At 41.5% G+C, this 21,646-nt stretch overlaps 1 protein-coding gene across 1 annotated transcript in view; it reads right to left on the bottom strand.

Annotated features, from left to right (window-relative positions):
- The window catches only part of LOC117701878 (synaptic vesicle glycoprotein 2C-like), a gene marked incomplete at its 5' end in the record, with an annotated part of 90,044 nt that extends 68,401 nt beyond the window's left edge, over window positions 1-21,643 (bottom strand). The window contains 4 exon segments of the mRNA XM_034493286.2: window positions 5,209-5,360; window positions 21,479-21,506; window positions 21,509-21,577; window positions 21,580-21,643. Coding sequence (XP_034349177.1) covers window positions 5,209-5,360; window positions 21,479-21,506; window positions 21,509-21,577; window positions 21,580-21,643 — 313 coding nt within the window.
- Between the last annotated feature and the right edge of the window lie 3 nt (window positions 21,644-21,646).

Below are 21,646 nucleotides of genomic sequence, written 5' to 3' on the forward strand. Positions count from 1 at the left end.
GCTGGTAGCCAGTTTCCACTGGGGGCAGGTTTTGAGAGGAGGTGCCCAGGATAGCTACATCCTTAGTTGTGGCTGTTATGGGCACCTGGTACTTGAGGCCAGGACATGCTCTCTGGCTTTGCTGTCTCCTTTCCTATCCCTTGTTCTAGTGGCAACGCTCAGCCATCAGGAGTGAATCAGGCAGCCCAGCAGCTCCTGAGTGCAGGTGGAGAGTAGGGGAGAGGCTTGAGAGCAGCAAAGCCTGCCCTCTTGAGACCTAGTTTGCTGGGAAGAGAGGGGGGAGGAAAGGGAGGAGGGAAGGGGAAGAGATGGAGAGTAAGGCAGGGCTTCACTGTGTAGCCGAACTCTGCTGAGATGTGCTGAGATGTGTAGCCCAGAGGTCTTTGCTCTTGTGGAAATCCTTCTGTCTTGGCCCTGCTTAGTGCTAGGATTGCAGGTGAGTGATTTATCCTGGAAAGCTTCAGGTATTAGCAACTTCTTGGCTCTGGGTAAAGTTTTTAACTCTACCAAGGACTGACTAAAAGGAGAAAAGTGCCCTCATCATCGGATGCTGGTTCAATCTAGAGTTACCTCCCACCATTAGCACCCGTGTCTGAACCAGGCCACGAAGCAATCAAAGCCCTCTTTCTGCTGCTGCATCTAACTGCTCAGGAATCCTTTCAGAAGCCTTGGGGCAAACTTAAGATGTATTTGTGTGGTGCCGTGGCCTGTATCTCAGTGACTTCAGGCTCAGGATCCCTACTGATGCTTGCGCCCCGGAGGCAGAAAAGAAGCATCTTAACTCAGGGCAGCCAAGAGAGCCTTCTGTGCGTGAGTCACCCGTGTGTGTGTGTGTGTGTGTGTGTGTGTGTATGTGTGTATGTGTGTGTATGTGTGTGCACTTACCAACTGAAACATAGTTGTAACATGGAGGTCAATCATCCATTCACACCTTCCCTCCAGAACAAACCCCGTTGTTGGCTTGAGAAAGCCAATACCTAACTTCAAGTCACAGCACCATGCTCTCAAATACTCCCCCCTACACACACACAACCCTACACGGATAGATCTCATCAGTGAGACTGCCCCCACACAACCCTACACGGATAGATCTCATCAGTGAGACTGGATGGAGTGGTGGAAGGGGAACAACAGACCTCCTTGTGTTTTCATGGGCTTCAGGGTCATTCAGAAGAAGCAGAATTTCCATCAAGACTATAAGGCTTCCCCCTAAATATTTAACTCTGTCTATTTTCTTTAAAAAAATACTTTTTGCACTTATTCCTTTATTTATGGCACATATGTGTGTGTACATCTGGGTGCACCTGGATGCCCACGATGAGTTCAGAGAACAGCTCTGTGGAGTAAATTCTTTCCTTCCACTATGTGGGTTCCAAGGACTTTATGGGATTTGCCACATTGCACAATACAAAGTTAGGTTGTAAACATTAACTATATATAATTTGTATTTTTTTGTTCATACGTTACGCAGAAAAGAATAAGAATAAAAATAATGCTGAGTCCTCACTCTAGAGGATCAATATTTGACTGTGGGAAGTATAAAACGTACTGAGAATGTTTACCAAAAAGTGTCATTCCCATAGAGAGATGTGCACAGTTCTTAAGCACTTGGTTAAGTGATTCTGTGAGGGACGCCCCGGAGAAAGCCGTTATGATGGCAACCTCACCTGCAGACACCTCAGCATAGGAACTTTTGATTTTTTCCCCCTGAGACTAGGTTTGTTTTCATAGCCCAGGCTGTCTTAGATCTCTCTCGGTAGACCAGGCTGACCTCAGACTCATAGAGATCCGCCGGCCTCTTCCAAGCTCCAGGATTAAAGGTGTTGTGGGTGCACCATTACTGCCTGACTTGAATTTTACCTTAAAATGAACGAACGAACAAACAAACAAACAAACAAATAAACAAACAAACTCTTGAAAGCCAAGATCCCAACAGTGAATCTAGCAAGGGTGTCTAAAAAAGAAAATCCCCCACCCCACTTCGTTGGTTCTAATCAGCAGATGGAACTTGATTGTGATGATTTGTTGTTAGCGCTACACTTATGGTCATGGAAAGATGTCCAGAAAGTTGGGCTGTAAATTTTAATATCCCATGACTGATTTACTATCCAGGCCATTATTTCTCAAGGTTCCGCCCCCATCACAATTAAAGCCAATCCCGGACATTTCATTTTATTAAATTCTCACTTTTCACACTGTGATTTGTGACGTTCCAGTTAGAGACGGATTTGTTTTGATAGATGGGTTAGTTAGAGATGGATTAGTTGGCTCTGTTTGATATTAAATTTAATATCAAATTAAATCTGTTTGATTTTAAAACGAAAGAGCTTATGTGTGCTTATTCCTGGGCGTCAGCCACTGACGGCCAGCGAAGAAAAGTATGCAGGCCGTGTACAGGTGCAAGAAGGGAAGGGTTAGAGAGAGTCAGAGGGGGAAGAATCCCTAGCAGGAGAAGAAAAGCCTTCACGTGAGTCGCTTGCAGATGCTAATCTAAGAGGGTTAGCACAGGCTGGAGATGAGATGCTGAGTGATATGTTGGGAAGGAAGGGGCCAGGAGGGGAGACACTAGAAGCCAAGGAGCTCCAGAGAGGTTTGGCTTTAGCCAAGGAGTAGATGTCTCATGAGAGAAAAAGGCTGGCTCAGAGAGAGCTAAGTAAGAATAGGGAACAAAGAAAATGGAGACTCAGAAGAGTGATTGAGGAGCAGAGACAAAGAGGCAGAGACAGAGAGACAGAGAAAGAGAGAGCTATCTTCCTCACACCAATGCAAAAATAATGAGTGGGGCTACAGTTTTGCCCATCCAGACAGTATCTTTCAAAAGGGTTTATTGTTATTATTTTTAATTATGTGTACGTGCTTGTTTGTGGTGGGGGTATGTGCACGTGAGTACCACCAGTGCCCACAGAGGCCAGAGATGTTGGGTACCTTGGAGTCAGAGTTACAAGCAGCTGCAAACTGTCTGATGTGGGTGCTGGGAACTGAACTCAGGTCCTCTGCAAGAGCAATACATGCTTAGCCACTGAGACATCTTGCTGGTCACAAGCATCTCATTTTAATCGCCACCAAGACTGCCTGTGAGTGGACCAGCAATAGCTCTGGGAACCACGGAGAGTAAGGCTGGACTCTGCAAAACGTCTGTATCTCCTTTTCCGTTCTCTAGTTCCCACAGAGAAACATCTCAGCGTCTTTCTCTTTGTCAGTTTGAGCCAAGAGGGGGAGTCCCTGGGCTCTGCTGCTCTACAGCCTAAGGTCGACTGTAATCTCAAAATGAAAAGCTCACCCTTCACAACACAGCACTCAGCAAAGGGAAACCCTCTACAGACCAAGACAATCCACGTCTCGATTTTGTGTGCTTGCTAAATACTTTTGACACATAACATTTTAGGTTTATCAAAGGGAAGAGTGAGACAGCACATATTTTGTACTCAATACGGTGACGCAAAGGGTAGAATACCCAGAATACCCACCTGTATGTCACAAAATTATGGTTTATCATGAAAAACTGTCCTCTTTGCAGAAGAAAACAAAAGTAAAAAAAAAAAAAAAAAAAGGAAGTGGGTTTTTAAAGTCAAATTCATTTCAGCTGATCATATTTTTAGAAAGAACCAAGAGCAGGCTGTGTTGTTGTTTTGTTTTTGTTTGTTTTTCAAAGCTGGAGTTTGGATTCAGGGCCTGCACATGTCAGACAAGCACTCTGCACTGTAGTTTTAGTTTATACTGTATTTCTACTTTTCTACTTTTTTTCGCACTGTAGTTTTAGTTTATACAGTATTTCTACTTTTCAAATGTCAGCCTGTTCTCACACACACACACACACACACACACACACACACACACACACATCGGAGAGGGAGGGGTGTTGGTTTCCCTTCCTCTTCCTTATATAATGACTTAGGTCCCTGGTTTCTCCTGATTCTTGCACCTCACTGTAGATGAGACAACGTGAAACTTGTGTTTCCTGAGACTGACCTTGCTCAGGACATGGCCTCTTTACTGCTCACAGAAGCAGGAACAGCAAATGCTGAGGAGAAACTGATGAGAAAGTCTGGGAGTCTGGGTAGGCAGTGGTGCTTATGTGCTGCAGATCACAGTCTGTGAGCCGGACTCTTGCTCCTGCACCAGCTGAGTGTCTGAAGACAGACAGGAGTCAACACAGAACTGGGCATCTTGTGTGTCTGAAAGGTGTGACAATGGCTCAAGGCTCAAGAGTGGTGGGAAGTCACCTCTCTATAAATGTGGGTGGTGGATAGTGTTGTCACTCTGGATAATACCCTGTGAAGGGTCTGTGTCCCCCCTGAATGTTATAGGAATCTGGCTTCAACCCCAGATCAGCTCGATAGCTATAGCAAGTAAGTGGTAGTGACAGCTTCAAACATAGCAAAATGTTGACACTGACTATAACTGTGAGTCCTGATACAAATGCAGGCGGGACTTCATCCTTAGCTCACACCACAGACCTCCTCACCCTCTGGGATTATCTAGGTGATAGGAATGTCTTTGTTCAGATGATGCAAGTTTTGATTGGTTCCAGGGTAGAGCTGGTCGTCAGAAAGACACACCACAATTATGCACACTGTTCTCTGGCTAAAGACCGAGTTAGTAACAGATCACGCCCATGAACTATGAAGCTTCAGGCTTCTGAACGCATGGAGTGCGGGAGAATGGTGGACCTGGGGAAGGCATGGAAGCTCCTCACCTTTTCCATATATATGTCTTCCTCCACACTTACCTGTACCATCTACGACATCCTTGATAATAAACTGTGGAATTCAAGGTAGGTGTTTCCCCAAGATCTGTGAGCCATTCTAGAAACTGATTGGACCCAAGGAGGGGTGTGGAGAAAGGTCAGACTGCTAGCTGGTCAGTCACAGGAGGCCGGGATTTTCAAGTGACATCTGAAACCTTGGGTCAGTTGCGTAGGACTGAGTCAGACCTGTGGGACCTGACTCTGAATGTAGATACTCAGTGTCAGAGATGGGTTAGACTGAAGGAGTCCCAATTAAGAGAAAGGCAGTGGTGAGATGACCCAGAAGCACTATGGTCTTGCTCTGTCATCCATAGGACCAAAGAACCATGTGACAGTCTTACTGTATACAGACCTTTCCACCCCCTGAGTGTTATGAAAAGCAGACACCTGGAGAGGACAGTACTGTCCCCAAGCCAGAGCTCAGAACAGAGAGGAAACAGATAGAGAAAGAGGCCCCTTACCGTAGTGGGGAATGATAGCCCAGGCCATGGCTGAAGCATAGACGCCGCCAATCATCCAGAACATGCAGAGCCAACTGAGGTGCTCACCCCGTTTCTCCCGGGCCAGGACTTCAGCAAAGTAGGAGAACACAGTGGGAATGGCGCCCCCAATCCTGTCAAAAAGTGCAGAGGACACATGAGACCGGGCCTGGGACAGTTAACATGAGGTGAGGCGAATCCAGAGTAAACTCTAGCAACGCGTTTTGTCTTCTAGTCCTGGCATAGCAAGCCGCATGTATTTTCTGTGTCCATAGTGAATACAGATGCAGTGCCTTACCCGAACTTGAGACTGCAATTAGGCTATGTGGACAGCAGGTGGCAGTGGTACCCCACTCATGTGGTTTACAGCTTCACTTGCAATTCAGATGAGGTTTGTACTCAAGTGTTGGACAGTCTGCATGACATTTATTAAAAGTTACAACAATCTGGTGGCTTCTAATATGTACCCTAACTGACTCGTTAAAACAAAGAGAAGCCCTGTGATGTGTCCCTGTGGCTACCCCACAGCAGTGGGTCTCCCAGCCTGGTGGCGTGATGACAGGACTGACAGCTTCACCTTCTAGATTGGTTCTAGCCTGTATCCAGGAGATAGGATAGCTGACTGAGTATAAGGTTAAGAGCCACTAATAAAAACAAATAGGCACAATCAAGTTTAGCCCAGTAGATTAGGGTAGTTGTTTTTATATAGGCTCTTTTGTTCTATTTCTCTGACTTAAAAAGATAGTTTTTTACTCGGTGTGTGTGCATGTGTGCGTGTGCATTCACGCATATGGGTATCCATCTGTGCCTGGAGACCAGAAGAGGGTGTCAGAGCTCCTCAGCTGGCAGGTGGTTGTGAATCACTCACTCAATGTAGGTGCCTTAAACTGAACTTAGATCCTCCAGAAGAGTGGTAAGCACTAACCACTGAGCCATCTCTCCAGCCCCCTAGAAGGAGCCACCGGCTGACCTGAAATTATGGCGTGACTAGTGGGTAGATGACTCAGGCGAAGGGCTCTCAAGTGAGAGCTACACATTTAAAATTTTGTCTATGCTGGTAGGTGAATCATAGATTTCATCATAATTTCAAAAGAGTCTTGACCTTAAGTTTTTGATCAATTGCTTCAGGAAACCTTACTTATTTTCACTTCAAATTACTGTCTTCAATATACTGTTCAAGAAAGGGGTAAACACAGTATAACCAGGGTGTAGAGCCAGCAACTAGAGATCCAGCCTCAAAGTATGTACTCCTTCATTTATGGTACCACAAGGTACATTGCTGTTGACATTTCAAATAATGTGATGTCAAAGAGTAAAATGTGTCTGCCCATGTAATAACTAGCTTTTGTTGAGCCTTATATACAATAAAGGGGTATTAGTCACGCCTTTGGCAAATGCAATTTAAGGAAAGGTTATTTCGTCGCAAATTGGCCTTAACAAATGAACCACGGGGTGTGTGAGCTCCGTGTAAACTGGGAGATCAAAATATGGCACCGTGTTAAGCATTTGAGCCCTCTCCCGATGATGCTCTCCCGATGATGCTGTGGCCGTCCTCTAGTGGACATGGCAGACTGCTTAGGACACTGTATTCAGTCTATGAGCCATGAAATCATTTTAGTAATCTATAGAGCATTCTAGAAAATTTGTTAGAAATGAAAATTTTGATTGAAACTCAAGTAATAAGGAAAGGCATAAGTCCATTTTATGAAACCTTTGTTTCTATAAACATTTAGGTATACATTATATGTTTTGGTGTATATGACATATTATATATGTTATAAATGTATATTCATGAGTATCATAGTGGGCATAGAATCTGTCTTTCCTTTATCTCCTTCTTTTCCTCAATTTTCCCTTCCTCCCTTCCTCCCTTGCTTGCTTTTCTGTGATCAATTCCAGGGCCCGTGTATGCAAACACCTCTGAACAGCATTTCCCAGGTCCACAGTGCATTTCTTGGCAGTTGACAGTAAGTCCCTCACTTAAAGCATTTTTTTCCTCCAGGCTGTGAATATTGTAACTACTTTAAATTCCTAGTGTGGCAACTGCAAAAGTCTTCTAATTAACGCAGTGATTAAGATCAGCGCACACACGGACAGCAACCAGGTCCCAGTCCATCAACCAAATCCTCAGACAGGAAACATGCGAGTGGTAGACCAGACAGAGAGAACTGGCTGGTTCCAGACCACAGTAGACTCATAATTCTCTGTCTGGCTTTTTGAGGAGCACATACTAGGTCAGTTTTAAGTTTCAACAACAGCTTTTAAATGGTTTTTATTACAACACACGGTACTAGTGGGAAATAGAATGTCTCTCTCACAAATCATCGCATGCTGCTGCCTTTCCCATCTGCTGTGTAGAAACTATTTTCTTGTAACATAATGTCCCTGTTCTATAGCATCACCCGTGTGTGTGTGTGCGTGTGTGTGTGTGTGTGTGTGTGTGTGTACACATTAGTGTGCATAAATATAAGTGTGCATTTGGTGGCTTGAAGACAACTCCAGGTGTTGGTCCTTGCTTTCTACCTAGTTTGAGACAGACTTTCTTTAGGTTTCTTGGCTCCCCCTCCATATGACAGCTTGGTTCTTCTGCAAGCTTCCAGGGATTCTCTTGTCTCCACCTCCCACCTCTCTCCGTGCTCACACCGTACAGTCAGCTTTCTCATGGCTTTGGTGGATTCAAACTCAGATCCTCATGATTGCATGCATGGCAAATGCCTTTACCCACTCACTGGGCCATGTCCCTAGCTCTGGCATTGGTTTTCAGGACATAAAAGAATCCCTAGTTTTGACTGACTCTCCATATCTTAATTAATGTTTTATCAGAATACTGGACACTCTGAATGGAATAGCTATAACTCATACTTCATGAAAGCAAAATTACATGCCAAGATATGTCTGGCACCTTGGGACTGAGATAAATATATGTACTGTGACCTGGCTAAAAATTTAAGACTGCCTGTTAGTTTGCAATAAGCCAGAGTTAAAGAGAGAAAAATGCCCTAAGTATCTAAGTATTAGTATTCGAGCTGATTTTTCTTCATTGTCTTTTTTGAAGGTGGTTCTTTTTGCATAGATGGCTCTCATCTGTACACCATGCTGCAAAGAAGGATAAATGAATCTGAGGAGATAGTGCGGGGTGCTAGTAAATCCTTTGAAAATGTCTCTGTTCCCCAAGATCTATAAAACAATCCAAACACTCTTCTATTGTGGCTGGTCGTCTATTTTAGGGAAAACATTACCATCCTCTGTAGCCTGCTTTATTCAGAGGAAACCTATCCTTATTGTGCTGAAATGTTGATCGTCTCTGTTGTTTCATACTCTATGCTCAGAGAAGGTGCACACTGCCTAGTGTGTCTTGTGCCCCCATCACCTGGCCTAGGGGGAATACACCACATATTTTCTCCTAAGACTTTCAGACCTTTCCATGGTGAAGTAGACACACACGCACACTCTCCTGGACTATGCTGTTTTGATGACATAAACATCCTGAAAAAAAAAAAAAAAAAAGGGCACACAACGCTTTCTGAATCAATATGACCACACAAACGCTGAGAATGTTGAGATGACAATACTGAGTCATGGTATGAGTCAGCATACTTCCCAGCATTCCTGAGTTACCTTGTACTGTAGTCACTGTGAACACTCATTGCTTGAATGTGGAGGTCCTTACTATAGGATGAGCTCACTTGGGGCTGATCAGAAGGCCCTGGGCAATCCTGATGGACATCCTAGGAGCTATTAAAACACCTAGGTGCCTTTCATAAAAATGTTGTAGCTGCAAAGATTATCATCAATAAAAATTTCTTGATAAGAGGGGAGGCAGGTACTTTTATGTCTTGTAAATACAATTTAGTTCCTACAAAAAAATTGGTGATGCCAAGATAAAGCTGTCTACAGCCCAGCCTCCATTGCTTATAAATTAAAAAAGTTTTCCATTGCTGTTTTATCTTAACATTTTCAGTGAGGGTCCAATCAGAATTTACCAGAAAGAAAGAAAGAAAGAAAGAAAGAAAGAAAGAAAGAAAGAAAGAAGAGAGAGAAAGTCAGACAGACAAATAGGAAGAAAAATTTAAAATATGGGCTAAGAGAAGGTGGAAATGGAGCTTTTAGACACAGTTGGTGATTATAAGCTTGTAGTAGAGATTTCTGATTTCTTTGGAGACTTAGTTGTGTCATGTGTTGTTTTTCTGGAAACTGTCTTATGAGGGGATTTTTTTTTCCTGAAGCAGACACATAGGAGAATTTTTATTAAGAACAGACACGTGGTGTTTTTCTGGAGGTAGCCTGGAAAAGGGCATGTGATGTTTTGTTAGAGTAGATGTTTGAGAGAACACATGATGTTTGGAAAGGGTATAAATATAACCCAACGGAGAGTGGATGACACAGGGTGGTATTTGTTCGTCTTGCCATTCTTTGTTGGCCATTGTTGGGCTTTGCTGACGTTGTATGGTATTGGCACACCCTTTCCATTCTTTTTTGGTTATCATTTGTCGTGACTTAATAGAGAGAAACACACCAAAAAATGTCTGATGGTGTTCTGTGACTTTTTGCTGCTTCGCAGATTCAGGCCACTGGATGTTTATTGCCACGTCCTTGGATTTGGGCCACATGGCAGAGCCTTGCGGTTTCTTCTGGATCAATCAGCTGTTGCTGATTTCTGAATGGTGTTTGCAAGAGGATCGAGCTGCTGCTGCTGATTCATGTGAACTGAACAGCTGATATATCCTGACAACACAGGTTCGATTTGCTCCAAAGAACTATTCCTAAATATCCTCCTTTGCTGTATTAATCTTTCTTTTCTACTACCTCTGGTGGGTAGTGTGCTAGAAGGGAGGTTAAAACATTTAACAACCATGGTTAAAAGGAGGTTTTGAAAAATCAAAGCCTTATATAAGTTGGTCAGTCAGTATATAAATCACTATTCTTCGGTTCTTAAAATTATGAAAATGAAATTGCCATGTACAATCCTACTATAGTACTTCTTGGTGTATACAGAAGGAGTCTATGTCAGCATACCACAGTGTATACAAAAGGAGTCTATGTCAGCATACCACAGTGTATACAAAAGGAGTCTATGTCAGCATACCACAGTGTATACAAAAGGAGTCTATTGTCAGCATACCACAGTGTATACAAAAGGAGTCTATGTCAGCATACCACAGTGTATACAAAAGGAGTCTATGTCAGCATACCACAGTGTATACAAAAGGAGTCTATGTCAGCATACCACAGTGTATACAAAAGGAGTCTATGTCAGCATACCACAGTGTATACAAAAGGAGTCTATGTCAGCATACCACAGTGTATACAAAAGGAGTCTATTGTCAGCATACCACAGTGTATACAAAAGGAGTCTATTGTCAGCATACCACAGTGTATACAAAAGGAGTCTATGTCAGCATACCACAGTGTATACAAAAGGAGTCTATGTCAGCATACCACAGTGGCACCTGCATACCCATTTTCACTGTGATAGTGTTCACAACAGCCAAGGTGTAGAGCAACTGTCTATCAATTATTAACATTTTGGAGTGGGGTTGTTTTCTTTTCTTAGGGAGGTTTTCTATTGGCGTGTGGATAAAGAAAGTGTTGTGCATATACAAAGTGTTGTGTAAAGCTGCATTTGGCCATAAGGAAGAATGAACTTATATGATTTGTGGATGCCATGGGATCTTCCCATTGTCAAAATAAATGAGACTCAGAAGGACAAATAAGTTTTCTCTCATACACAGAAATAGATGAAAAAAAAAAAAACCTACATATAGCCCAAAAGCAGAAGGAAGACACATGGGGGGGGGGAGGGAAGATTAAAGGGAGTGGGGTGGACAAGAGAGGCTGGGAAGGCAAATGTGAGGAAAGCACAATGCTATACATGTATGAAAATACAATGAAACCCATATGCTAGTCAAAAAGGCAAAATACAAGGAGACAACATGCCTAACTATTGGTTCTTGTTGATGGTGCTTACCACATTAGGATATAATTCCTAAGAACACACCAGAGATACATATTTTTGTGGGAGTTCTTGCAGTCCATGTATCAGTGCTCTTAAAAGTGTTTTTGTTTTGTTTTTGTTTTGGTTTTAGTTCTGTCTCCTTTGACCATGGTTGGGGATATCTTTAGATATCTAGAACTACCCAGGGGCATTGTTAGTCGCCTAGCTAACTCAGGAGGTGCTTCTGGCATCAAGGGGGTAGAGGCCAGGGAGGGTGCTAGATATCTCTCAATGAATAGGATAGGTCCCCAGGAAGAAAGAATTATCCACGTCAAATTATCAACAGTGTTGAGGATAAGAAACAATTACAGTGAATGGCGATTTAATGTGAAAATATAATTGATTTTATATTTTAAAAATCCATAATGCAAGGGTTAAATAATTATCTTTTATACTACTTGATGGGTGAGACATCCATAAATGAATTCACTTAGCATGGAAAGCTTATTGTTCATTATATCATAGCTATTAAAAGCTGCTCAGGTTCCTTACTTTCAAACTAATCTGTGGTGGAATGTTTACATAGATGAAGCAATCAGAGCAGAGTGGTTCATAAGAAACTTCCTCAGCACAGACATTAAGTCTATCCTGTGAGCTTCCAAAAATGTCAAATCTTAGTTATCCTTGGTAATAGGAGACACAGAAGGAATAATCATTGGAATCCACCTTATACAGGAAGAAAATTATCCAGTTATAAATTTACATTAATCCACACAAACAAACTTGAATATTGATAATTGGCATTTCAGAGTTGAAACAATACAACATTAAATAATTAATAAGTAACATCAACTTCAGGTTTTTACAACAATATTTATGAAACTATAAAAATAAGAAATGATACATTGAAACACATTCCTAGAATAAGTTGGGACTTCCATCCAGTACACAGACTTCCTTAGGTGTATGTGTGATTCAATACAGGTATTGAAATCTAAGACAAAGTGGGGTGGGACATTGTGCAAGACAAAGAACACACCAGCATTGCAGGCAGGTATGTTAAATCAGGTTAGTGAAGTAGGTGTTGGAAGACATCAATGATTATCATCTGCACAGATGTTCCAGAAGCAAGAAAGCTTGGTTGCCCTAACCCCCATATGCGCCAGTCTAGATGGGAAGGGTACATTTGTCCCTGGGCTGTGTCATATGGAGTTATACAGGCTGCTTTGGCTTGATAAATTTTCTCCAAAAACTCATGCATCCCAGGCTTTGTCTCTAGCCTACTCAATTCTGACTGGTGCTAGAACTTTTATGAGGTGGAATCGAGTGGGAGGTATCATGGCCACTGGAGATGTGCTCTGGAAGGGAATATTTGAACAATCATCTTCCAGTCTTTTAAAAATATTTCTTCTGGCTTTGATATTATAATATAACCACATAATTCTCCCCCATCTCTTTCCTCTTTTCAACCCTCCTTGGCTGCTGAGTGTCTATGGCACCCTATAACTAGGCATACTTATGTCTAGGTAAAAAGGAAGAATCCACTTACTGGCACATGGCATGACCCATCTAATATGGGGAAGAGGGAATGTTTGTGTTTTTTTCTTCAGGATGCTGAAGGAGCACAGTGGCTGCCAGAGTGATGGGTGAGATATGCTGATGCTGGGACAAAGAATGATGCTGACCTGTGAGCTTGCTGAGTGCCCTGACAATGGTGACTGGGAAGCTGTATTACACATATATGTTCCTGACCCACCTTTGCTTGCCTATATCCCAGATGGGACAAGCTGCCTTGCCTCAAGTTTTTAGACCTTGTGGGACAGAGAATCAAAAAGAGAAGTTATAATGACTCTTGTATCTTTCTTAAATGTGACCAGTTATTTGGACTCGTTGTGGACTGGTCTAGAAATTAATCCAATATTGGGAATAACAGTCTTCACTTGTAAGTCTGGTTTTGGACATTTTCAGAGATATATTTGGAAGTTAGCTGCAGTTTTCTATGATACTGTATTAGCAAGAGATAAAGTTGGGGCAGATCTGGATTTTAAACAAATGTTAGTGCAGGTGTTAAGGCTATTTTTAATTGTCATGTTCAAATTACTTTTGTTTCTTCTACAGTATTTAATGTAAGTTGTATTGACTGTACCCTTTCTAATTGTGTCAATGTGTTGAAACCTGGCATGTCTGTTATGGGGGTCTATCAACCAGCTTTTGTTTTATTGCCCTGAGATTACAGGACCTTAGTATTCTGAAAAAAGCTTGCAAGTACTGGAATAACTGAGTCAGGCTGTAAGCAGAAGCCAGAGTGTAGTGGGCTTGATTTTTGCTGGTACAACAGCTTTAATTACATTAATTGCTATCACCACTTCTGCAATTGCTTTGACATAAGAACTCAAGACAGCTACTTTTGTTAATCATTTAGCAAAAAAAAAAATGTTACTAATGTGTTCAGTGTAACAAGAGGATTTAGATAGGTGTTTGGGACAATGGATTTATCCTATTCAAATTATTGGAAGGATGTGCAGAGTTTAAGAGTAAGGAGTCATCTTGAGTGTCATGCCAAATACCAATGGATTTGTGTTACTTCTAAAATTTACAATGATGGTCATTATAATTAGGAAAAAGTTTAAAGACACTTGCAGGGTATTTGGCATAATTCTAACACCCCTCTAGATGTTTTAACTTTGCATAGTGAGCTTATGAATTTAAAGAATGCTCCTCTGCTGAGCTTTGATGCTACAGGTACTGCTAATAAAATTATCCATGGCCTGAGGTCAGTATTTCCATTTTGGTCAAGCTTCGAGAATGGCATATATAGCTTGATCACACTAGCCCCTTTTTTCCTCAGAATACTTTTATTCCTTCCCATTGTGTTAAGGTTTGTCTTTAACAACATCAACATGTTGGCAGCCAAAGTACATGGCTTGAAACTAAAAATGGACCGCAGACAGAGTTATTAATTTAACAGATTGGCAAACCAAGGATAGGTAAGATTATGCACAGAGCCTTACCAACCTAAAACATATGTGCATTGCTTTTGATATGCATATTCCATGATGGGTAAGGAAGGCATTCTTGTCCTAAGACAGGCTCAGTCTTATTTATGAAATAAAAAAAATCTGAACTGTGGAGAGCTTTTGGGACTTCTTGGCAGGAATCTGATCTTGGCCAAGGACAAGGAAATGAACTTCAGGAAGGGATTTGACATTAGGCTAGAACAAAGAAGTAATTTCAGGCAGAAATCTAAATCTTAGGACAGAACAAAGAATTTCAGGTGGGAATCTAAATCTTAGGCTAAAACAAAGAAGTAGGCTTCAGGCATGAAAATGACTTTGGGCTAGGACAGGGAAGTAGGTTCAGATACTTCGGTCATTCTGATAAGCCCTTAGAAACAGTGATCACAGGAGTGGTCACCAGACTTTGTTTATTGCTTTGCTTGTTCTTTGACTATTTGCATCTATTGTATTGTTAGTTCCTTAACCTAAAACTGACCTTAATACTTGCATGTAATTAAAATGGTATAAAAGCAGATTGGAACAAAACAAACAAACAAAAACAAACAAACATACAAACAAACAAACAAAAACCCTCCTTGGCCTCTTTCAAATTCATGCCTCTTTTTTCACTAATTGTCTTTAAATACATATATTTATATAATATATATCTCCTGCTCAGTCTGTATATTGTTTTTTGTGTGTATGTTTTCAGGGCTGACTATTTGGTGTTGGATAGCCAAATGGTGTGCCTGCCACTGGTAAAGACTCTCACTCTCAGCCTTACTTAGTTGTCTGTTCTTTGCATAGGGTGTTTTATCCCCCATATATTCTGGGACGTTTATTGTTATCTTTGTTCAGTTCATGATTAGGCAGCCCTGTTGGTGAGACTTCATGGATGTAGCTTCTGACATTACCAGGAGACAATCTCACAGCAAACTCCCTGATCCTCTGACTCTTACGATCCTTTTGTCCCTTCTCTGTAATGTTCCCTGCTCCTGGTGTGAGAGCCTTAGATGTGTCAGGTGAGACTGGGCTCCAAAACCCTGTATTTTGATTGGTTATGGTTTTCTGTAATAGTCTTCATATGTTACAAAGAAAATTTCCTTGAAGAGGGGAGGACTACACTTCTTTGTGGGCATAAAGACAAATATTTAGTAATTAGGAACTGTGCTGGTTTAATAAAGCAGTGGTTATAGGTTCTCCTGTTTTTACTTCCCAGCTTGCATGAGGTGAGCAGTTCACTCCACCACAGGCTACCTTCTTTTTGATGTACTGCTTTGCCACAGGCCCCAAAGTAACAGAATCAGTCATTGACTAAATTCTCCAAAACAGTGAGCCCCTAGTGGCATACTACCTCCAGCAAGGCCCATCTTCTAATAATTCCCAAATAGTTCTACCAACTAGGGACCAAGCATTCAAATATATGATACTTATGTGGGCCGTTCTCATTCAAATTATTGCAGGATTCTACTGAATAATTTTGTTCCATTTTTAATCTTTCAGTAAACATGTGACAAAGAATAATTTTATTCTAGGGGCTGAGGTGATGGTTCAGTGGGTAAAGTGAACTCACGAAAACCTGAGTTTACATCCTCAGCACCCATGTAATAAGTCAGGCTTGGTAATGTATGCCTATAATCCCAACACTGAGGGGCAGAGACAGGTGAATTCTGGGTAATAAGCTGGCCAGACAGTTTAGCTGAAACAGTCAGCTCCAGGTTCAGTGAGATATCCTGCCTCAAAAAATAAGGCAGAGAAGCAATAGAGAAAGATATCCAGACTTCAGTCTCTGGCCTCCACATGGGCACCCAATGTATACAACACACAAACACATGCATATAAAGAATATTTTAATTACTTTGATTCTAGCTTTTTCACAGCGTAATTTTCAAACAATCTTTTTATCTCCACCTTCCATTGTTGTTAGGAATTGAGAAATTATGTGAGAATATAAGTAAGGAAAAGGTTGAAGAATCACTGTAAAGCACAAGTTTCTGCACAGTTTGATAAGCAAGACTCAAAAACCCACCAGGATCAGACCCTAACAGTTTTATTCAGATGAGTATTAGGGGCATACACAAAGAACAGTGGATGGTCTTATCTATGTCAGGCATCACAATCACAAATAACTCATAAGGAAAATAACTTTTTAATCCTTAAGTAGAACCAACAAAAGTGTGTGTGTGGGAGAATGGGGGGGGGGGGGATTGTGCTGCCAGCCAAATTACATAGCATTTTCGAAGTAACTGGTTATGCTTTAAATTGCATCCATAAATTTAAGAAGTCAAAGTAACAACTCGAAAGATGTCTGTATCTATTTTTAACTTTCAGTTTCCCGAGGAACCTCTACACCGATGTCCACAATGCCCACACTGGTTTGCACTTCCATGTGAGAACAACTGTACCACTCTTGGCCATGTACCCAAAGGACACACTTCAGAGACACCTGCACATCCATGTTTGTTGCTGCTCTAGTTTAATGAAAGAGCACAAACTGCACACCCTGTGAACAGGCCTGGGTTGATTCAGAGAATGAAGACACTATACTGATAGTGAAGGCACATGCTTGTTTATAATAAACCAAGATAGAAATACCCAGGAGAGGCACACGTCCTGGAAAAAGGACCTCCTCGGCCAATGAGAGGAGTTAGTTCTCCAGTCTCAAAAACCATAATATAAAAAAATAGTATTTTTCTGATACAGAAAGTTATTTTCACAATACTATGTAAACTACAAAGGCAGAACTTTGTAGAAAACATCATTTAAAGACATTATTTGTAAACATATAATTTGGGCAACTCTGTGCCTTGCTAACAAAAGATAGAAACAATGAGGTAATGCAAGTCTTTAACTTGTTTACAGGCAGCTTGCTTCCCCTTAGTCCTTACATCTGTGCACATATATGCACTTGCAGAAGCAGCCTGGTGCAACAGGGAGGAATGGCACAGCCATAGATCAGGATTCTGATGCCATTTTATATACAAAAGCTCTTGGAGCTCTTGAGAGAGTTGGAAAGAACAATTCCCTCAACACCTAAATGGCTTCATACATACAGAAACGATTGCTACAATTATCTCTGAGACATTAATGAAAGCACACAGATATAATCAATCAGTCACTTGTTGCAAACATCTACTCGTCCTCCCTCTAAATCTCTACTTACCCACCCACCTGTCATCTGTCTCTCTACTCTCCACCCTCTCTGGCTCTGCATCAGGCTATCAGTTGTTAGAGCTGTAGATGAAGCATAAGTTTCCATCTTCAAGAGGGCTCCAAGGATGAATTCTAAAGGGGCATATGGCTAATGTATGGCCACATGATGTCCTTAGTGTGGAAGATATTTTGCTCCATCCCTTTCCCATTGGGATCAATACTACTTTTATCATAGGGTAGACTGGGAGGATAAAGTTTGCCAAAAAGGTCAACCTTTGCATCAGAAAGCCTTGTAAAAGGCGCTGTCTTAGAACAGTGGCTCCCAAAAGAGATATAGAGTGAGCAGAGCCACATGCATAATTATTTTATAGAAGAGATACTAAAATAAGGGGGAAGATCAGGGAGGTTAATCTTAATATATGTTCATTTACCCAGCGCATTTGAAATATTATCATTTAACACATATTAAGTGTAAAATTGGCTTGGGATAGTGCACTTTTTACATGCACCAGTCTTAAAATTTTAGTGTAATATATCTTTGCACTTACAATAATTACATTGCAGCTGGACAAATGACGTTTAAGGCATTTGGTAACTACTTATGGCCAGTTGGTTACCACGTTGAATCAGCAAATCTAAGAAAAGCATTACTCTTCTGTGTACAGTTTGGTTGAGATTATTTTTCAATTAAATATATTCCCAAGGACATGCTGGAAAAAGTCTTCCCATTCCCAATTTTCTGAGGCCAATGATCTCCCTGGATTGATCTGTTAAAAAATTTAGGAACAGGGATGGAGAGACAGCTCAGGCAGTTAAAAGCATTGATTGCTCTTCCAGAGGTCCCGAGTTCAATTCCCAGTGATCACATGGTGCCTCACAACCATCTGTAATGGGATCTGATGTCTTCTTCTGGTGTGCATGAAGACAGAACACTCTCATACATACATAAATAAATCTTAAAAAAAAAAACCCTTTAGGAGCACCAGTCATCATGTTCAGGGTTTGGTGTCATACACAGTCAAGAGTCATTTCTGGTAGAATCTCAGATAGAGCAAGCCTGGTGGTTATGACTACCAGCTTTTCAGCCTGACAGCATGGGTTTGAAATCTGGCTAGATCACTCACTGTGTGCCCTTCGGTAGTTACCACACATTCATGTGCCTTGCCCCCCTCATTTATAATATATAGATAATCATACCTGTATGATAGCATTTCCTCACGGGGACCAAAAAGGAGGAGTCAATTCACATACACTACCGAGCCCAGCACCTCCCACAAAGCAAGCACAATTCAGGTATTTGATAAAACGTACTTTAAAAGTTTTAAAATACAAAGCCACACAATTTTCACTTTCTTGATATGATCAGAAAATTATTTCTTAGGAGAAAACACTATTGAGCAGAAGACTTATAGTTCTAAATCAGACTAAAAATCGGAAACCCTAAGGGCCATTTGGAAATAACAGCCTTTCTCTGCCTCGATTTTCTTTAATTAAGGGAAGACATTGTTTGAGTATTTAATTTTTTCAAACAGTTGTGAAAATAAAGCTCATGGAAGAATCAGAGTTGGTGGCAAGGAATTCTGCACAGCCAGAGTGTTGTTGCTGGCACCCGGTCGGCTGTACTGCGCACAGCTATGAAGTATGCGTGACTTGGCCCCACCCACACTGGGATGCACGACTCCTCTTTTGTTTCCAACACACAGGAACAAAGACATTTCACTCTCATCTCTTGTTGTTATTCTGTCTCCCTCCTGCTCGTCATGCTCAGCAGTGCCAGGCCCTCAGTGAGCAGCTCCCAATTCTGACATTGCGTGGCTTCCAGCACATTACCATCTCCTTAATTAACAGTGACTGGAAACAAATAATTTAATTCCAGGGGCAAATGAAAATGAATCAGTGGTGCCAACTCCATCTCCAGCTTTCTAATCGCCTGTAACCAAAGGATAAGGGGGACATGTGTTGCCTTGGTGTGAGATTCATCCGAGAAAATAAAAGACAAACGGACAATGAGTGAGGTCTTACTCCTCACCCCAGCCGACACTGATGGGCCCAACAGGAAAACCTTTCTTTGGGCAGAATAAACATTTAAAAAATACAATGACTATGTCAGCTGGATATCTTTATTTTCTAAGAAGATATGACTCAAGACTCGGCTTGGTGTAAATAAAAAAAAAAAAAAGAAAAGCAGAAATCTGAGCATGGTAGTACACACCAATAATCTCAGCTCTCGAGATGCTGAGGCAGGAGGATCATGTGCTTGAGGTCATTCATTCTGAGCCTCATAGTGTGATCCTATCTAAGGGGTTGGAGGAGACATACCAGGAGCATATTTGTCGATTCAGAGACAGTGAAACCATAAGCCCAGGCACGTCTCTGTCTAAAATGAAACCCTCTCCAGTCCCTTTTACATTCACAAACAGAATTCAAGAGGAAGACACACCAACTTTGGATTTGGAATGTCCAGCTGACTTAATTAAGATGCTGCAAGTTGATGGGCCGAGTTAATGGGACTAAACACAACCATTCCTAGTTCTAAATCCACGACATGCAGCATGTGGACTTGGTGACAGGGACTTCTCTTTATGTTCTAAAGTTTTCAATAAATGGATCTGGCTGGCAGATGCTCTGCCATACTCTGCCACTAGCAGGTACATCTCTTCCAGTGGATTATGCCGAAACCTTAGAATCAAGCAAGCACAGGATGGAGCTGGGGCCTTTCTGGTCTACCATGAGCCAGATCGGAACTAATAAAATATGGGTGGTAGACTGCGATATCGCTTTGTTCAACCAGAATCCAGTCATTGTATTTATTTATTTATTTATTTATTTATTTATTATTGAAGCATAGTCATCCAATTTGGGGAAGATTGTGAGAAATATTCACGAATTAATCGTCACTGACATAGTCAGGAACCTGGCTTCTCCCTTATACAAAAAATTTTGGTACATAAAGTGGCGCCAGCCTGGTACTTGACTGAGGAGTCATGACCATTTTCAAAGATGAGTGAGAGTTGTTTATTCAGTATGGGACTTCTCTGCTCTACAGAATAAGTAGGAATTTAATAGCTCTATTTCCCTTCTGGATCTGCTCACAGAGCCTGGTCCTCGGTAATGGGACAGCCATTGTAACCGTAGCTTGCTCTACAGTCCCTTACAGTACCATGGCTATCTTCCCTCAGGCAGTTCATGTGTGGAGCAGTTGTCCTGTATATGTAAACTCCTGTATCCTTGGAGTCTGCGCAGCACATACTGACAATACTCTGAAAAACATTGGCTGTAGGTGACTGTACGTATGTCAGAGAAGGTATGTTGGCATTCCCTGGCTTTGGTCCACGAAATTGTGTCCTGCAGTGTAGGCTCTGAGCAACAGCAGGTGGTAACTTTTCAAACTTGTAAACCACTCTGCACCCTTATTTCATTAAAAAGTGACCACAGTGCCTATCAACACTATCCCAAATACTGTGGGAAGAGTATCTCTAAGTTGTCGATAAGGAGGAAGAAAACTTATATTTCTACAAGTTTTTCCTTATCAAAGCAGGGTTTTTTATAGTTTTAAAATCAGGCCATGGGTTTTTCCACACATATGAAACCAGAGGAATAGTGTGTGTTTCGATCGATCTCTTTCAAGAAAAAAAATAGCTATGCCTCTGCACATGGTAGTAGTACAACTTTAGTTAACTCTGTCCAAATCAGGAAATTTCAGAGAGACTTACTCTGCCTCCAGAGTAGGCTTTCCCTCCATTTAAATACACACAGGCCACCTAGACCAATAAAACTAGTTATTTGAGATAACCCTAATCCTGGATTTAAGAGCAGTCCCTAAATAATGTGAAATATTATAGTAGTAGGTACAGCTCTTTCTTACTTAATTCTTCAAAAAGACACATGTATGTTTGAATGTTTTTGCTATGTGAGCAGAGTTCCAACTTAAGCAAAACCAGTCCCATTCATAACACCTCCCTGTCATGGAGCATAAGTGTTTCAGTACCTTTGTGGATTTAAACATGGACAACCCATTTCTAAGAATCAAAACTGTAGCTTCTTGGGCTTACACAAAAATAGAAGAAACAGTTAAACGTTTCATTCTTGTGCTGGGATTTAGAGAGCAAAACCGCGTGCAGTCATGAACAAAAACACTTACTTTAAAATACGAGGGAGAAAACCTTACCCGAATCCAGAAAGCAAGCGACAGATGAGAAGAAGCCGTAACCTTGGACAAATGAAGAAAGGAAGGCAAAGAATCCGTTGACAGACATGCAAATCAGAGAGACTGCTTCCTTCCCACTTTTGTCTGCCGTCTCCCAGAGAATGCCCCCACCATCATCCCGAGGTACAC

The sequence above is a fragment of the Arvicanthis niloticus genome, unplaced genomic scaffold (assembly GCF_011762505.2).
Source record: "Arvicanthis niloticus isolate mArvNil1 unplaced genomic scaffold, mArvNil1.pat.X pat_scaffold_295_arrow_ctg1, whole genome shotgun sequence".
NCBI classification, from domain to species: Eukaryota; Metazoa; Chordata; class Mammalia; order Rodentia; family Muridae; genus Arvicanthis; species Arvicanthis niloticus.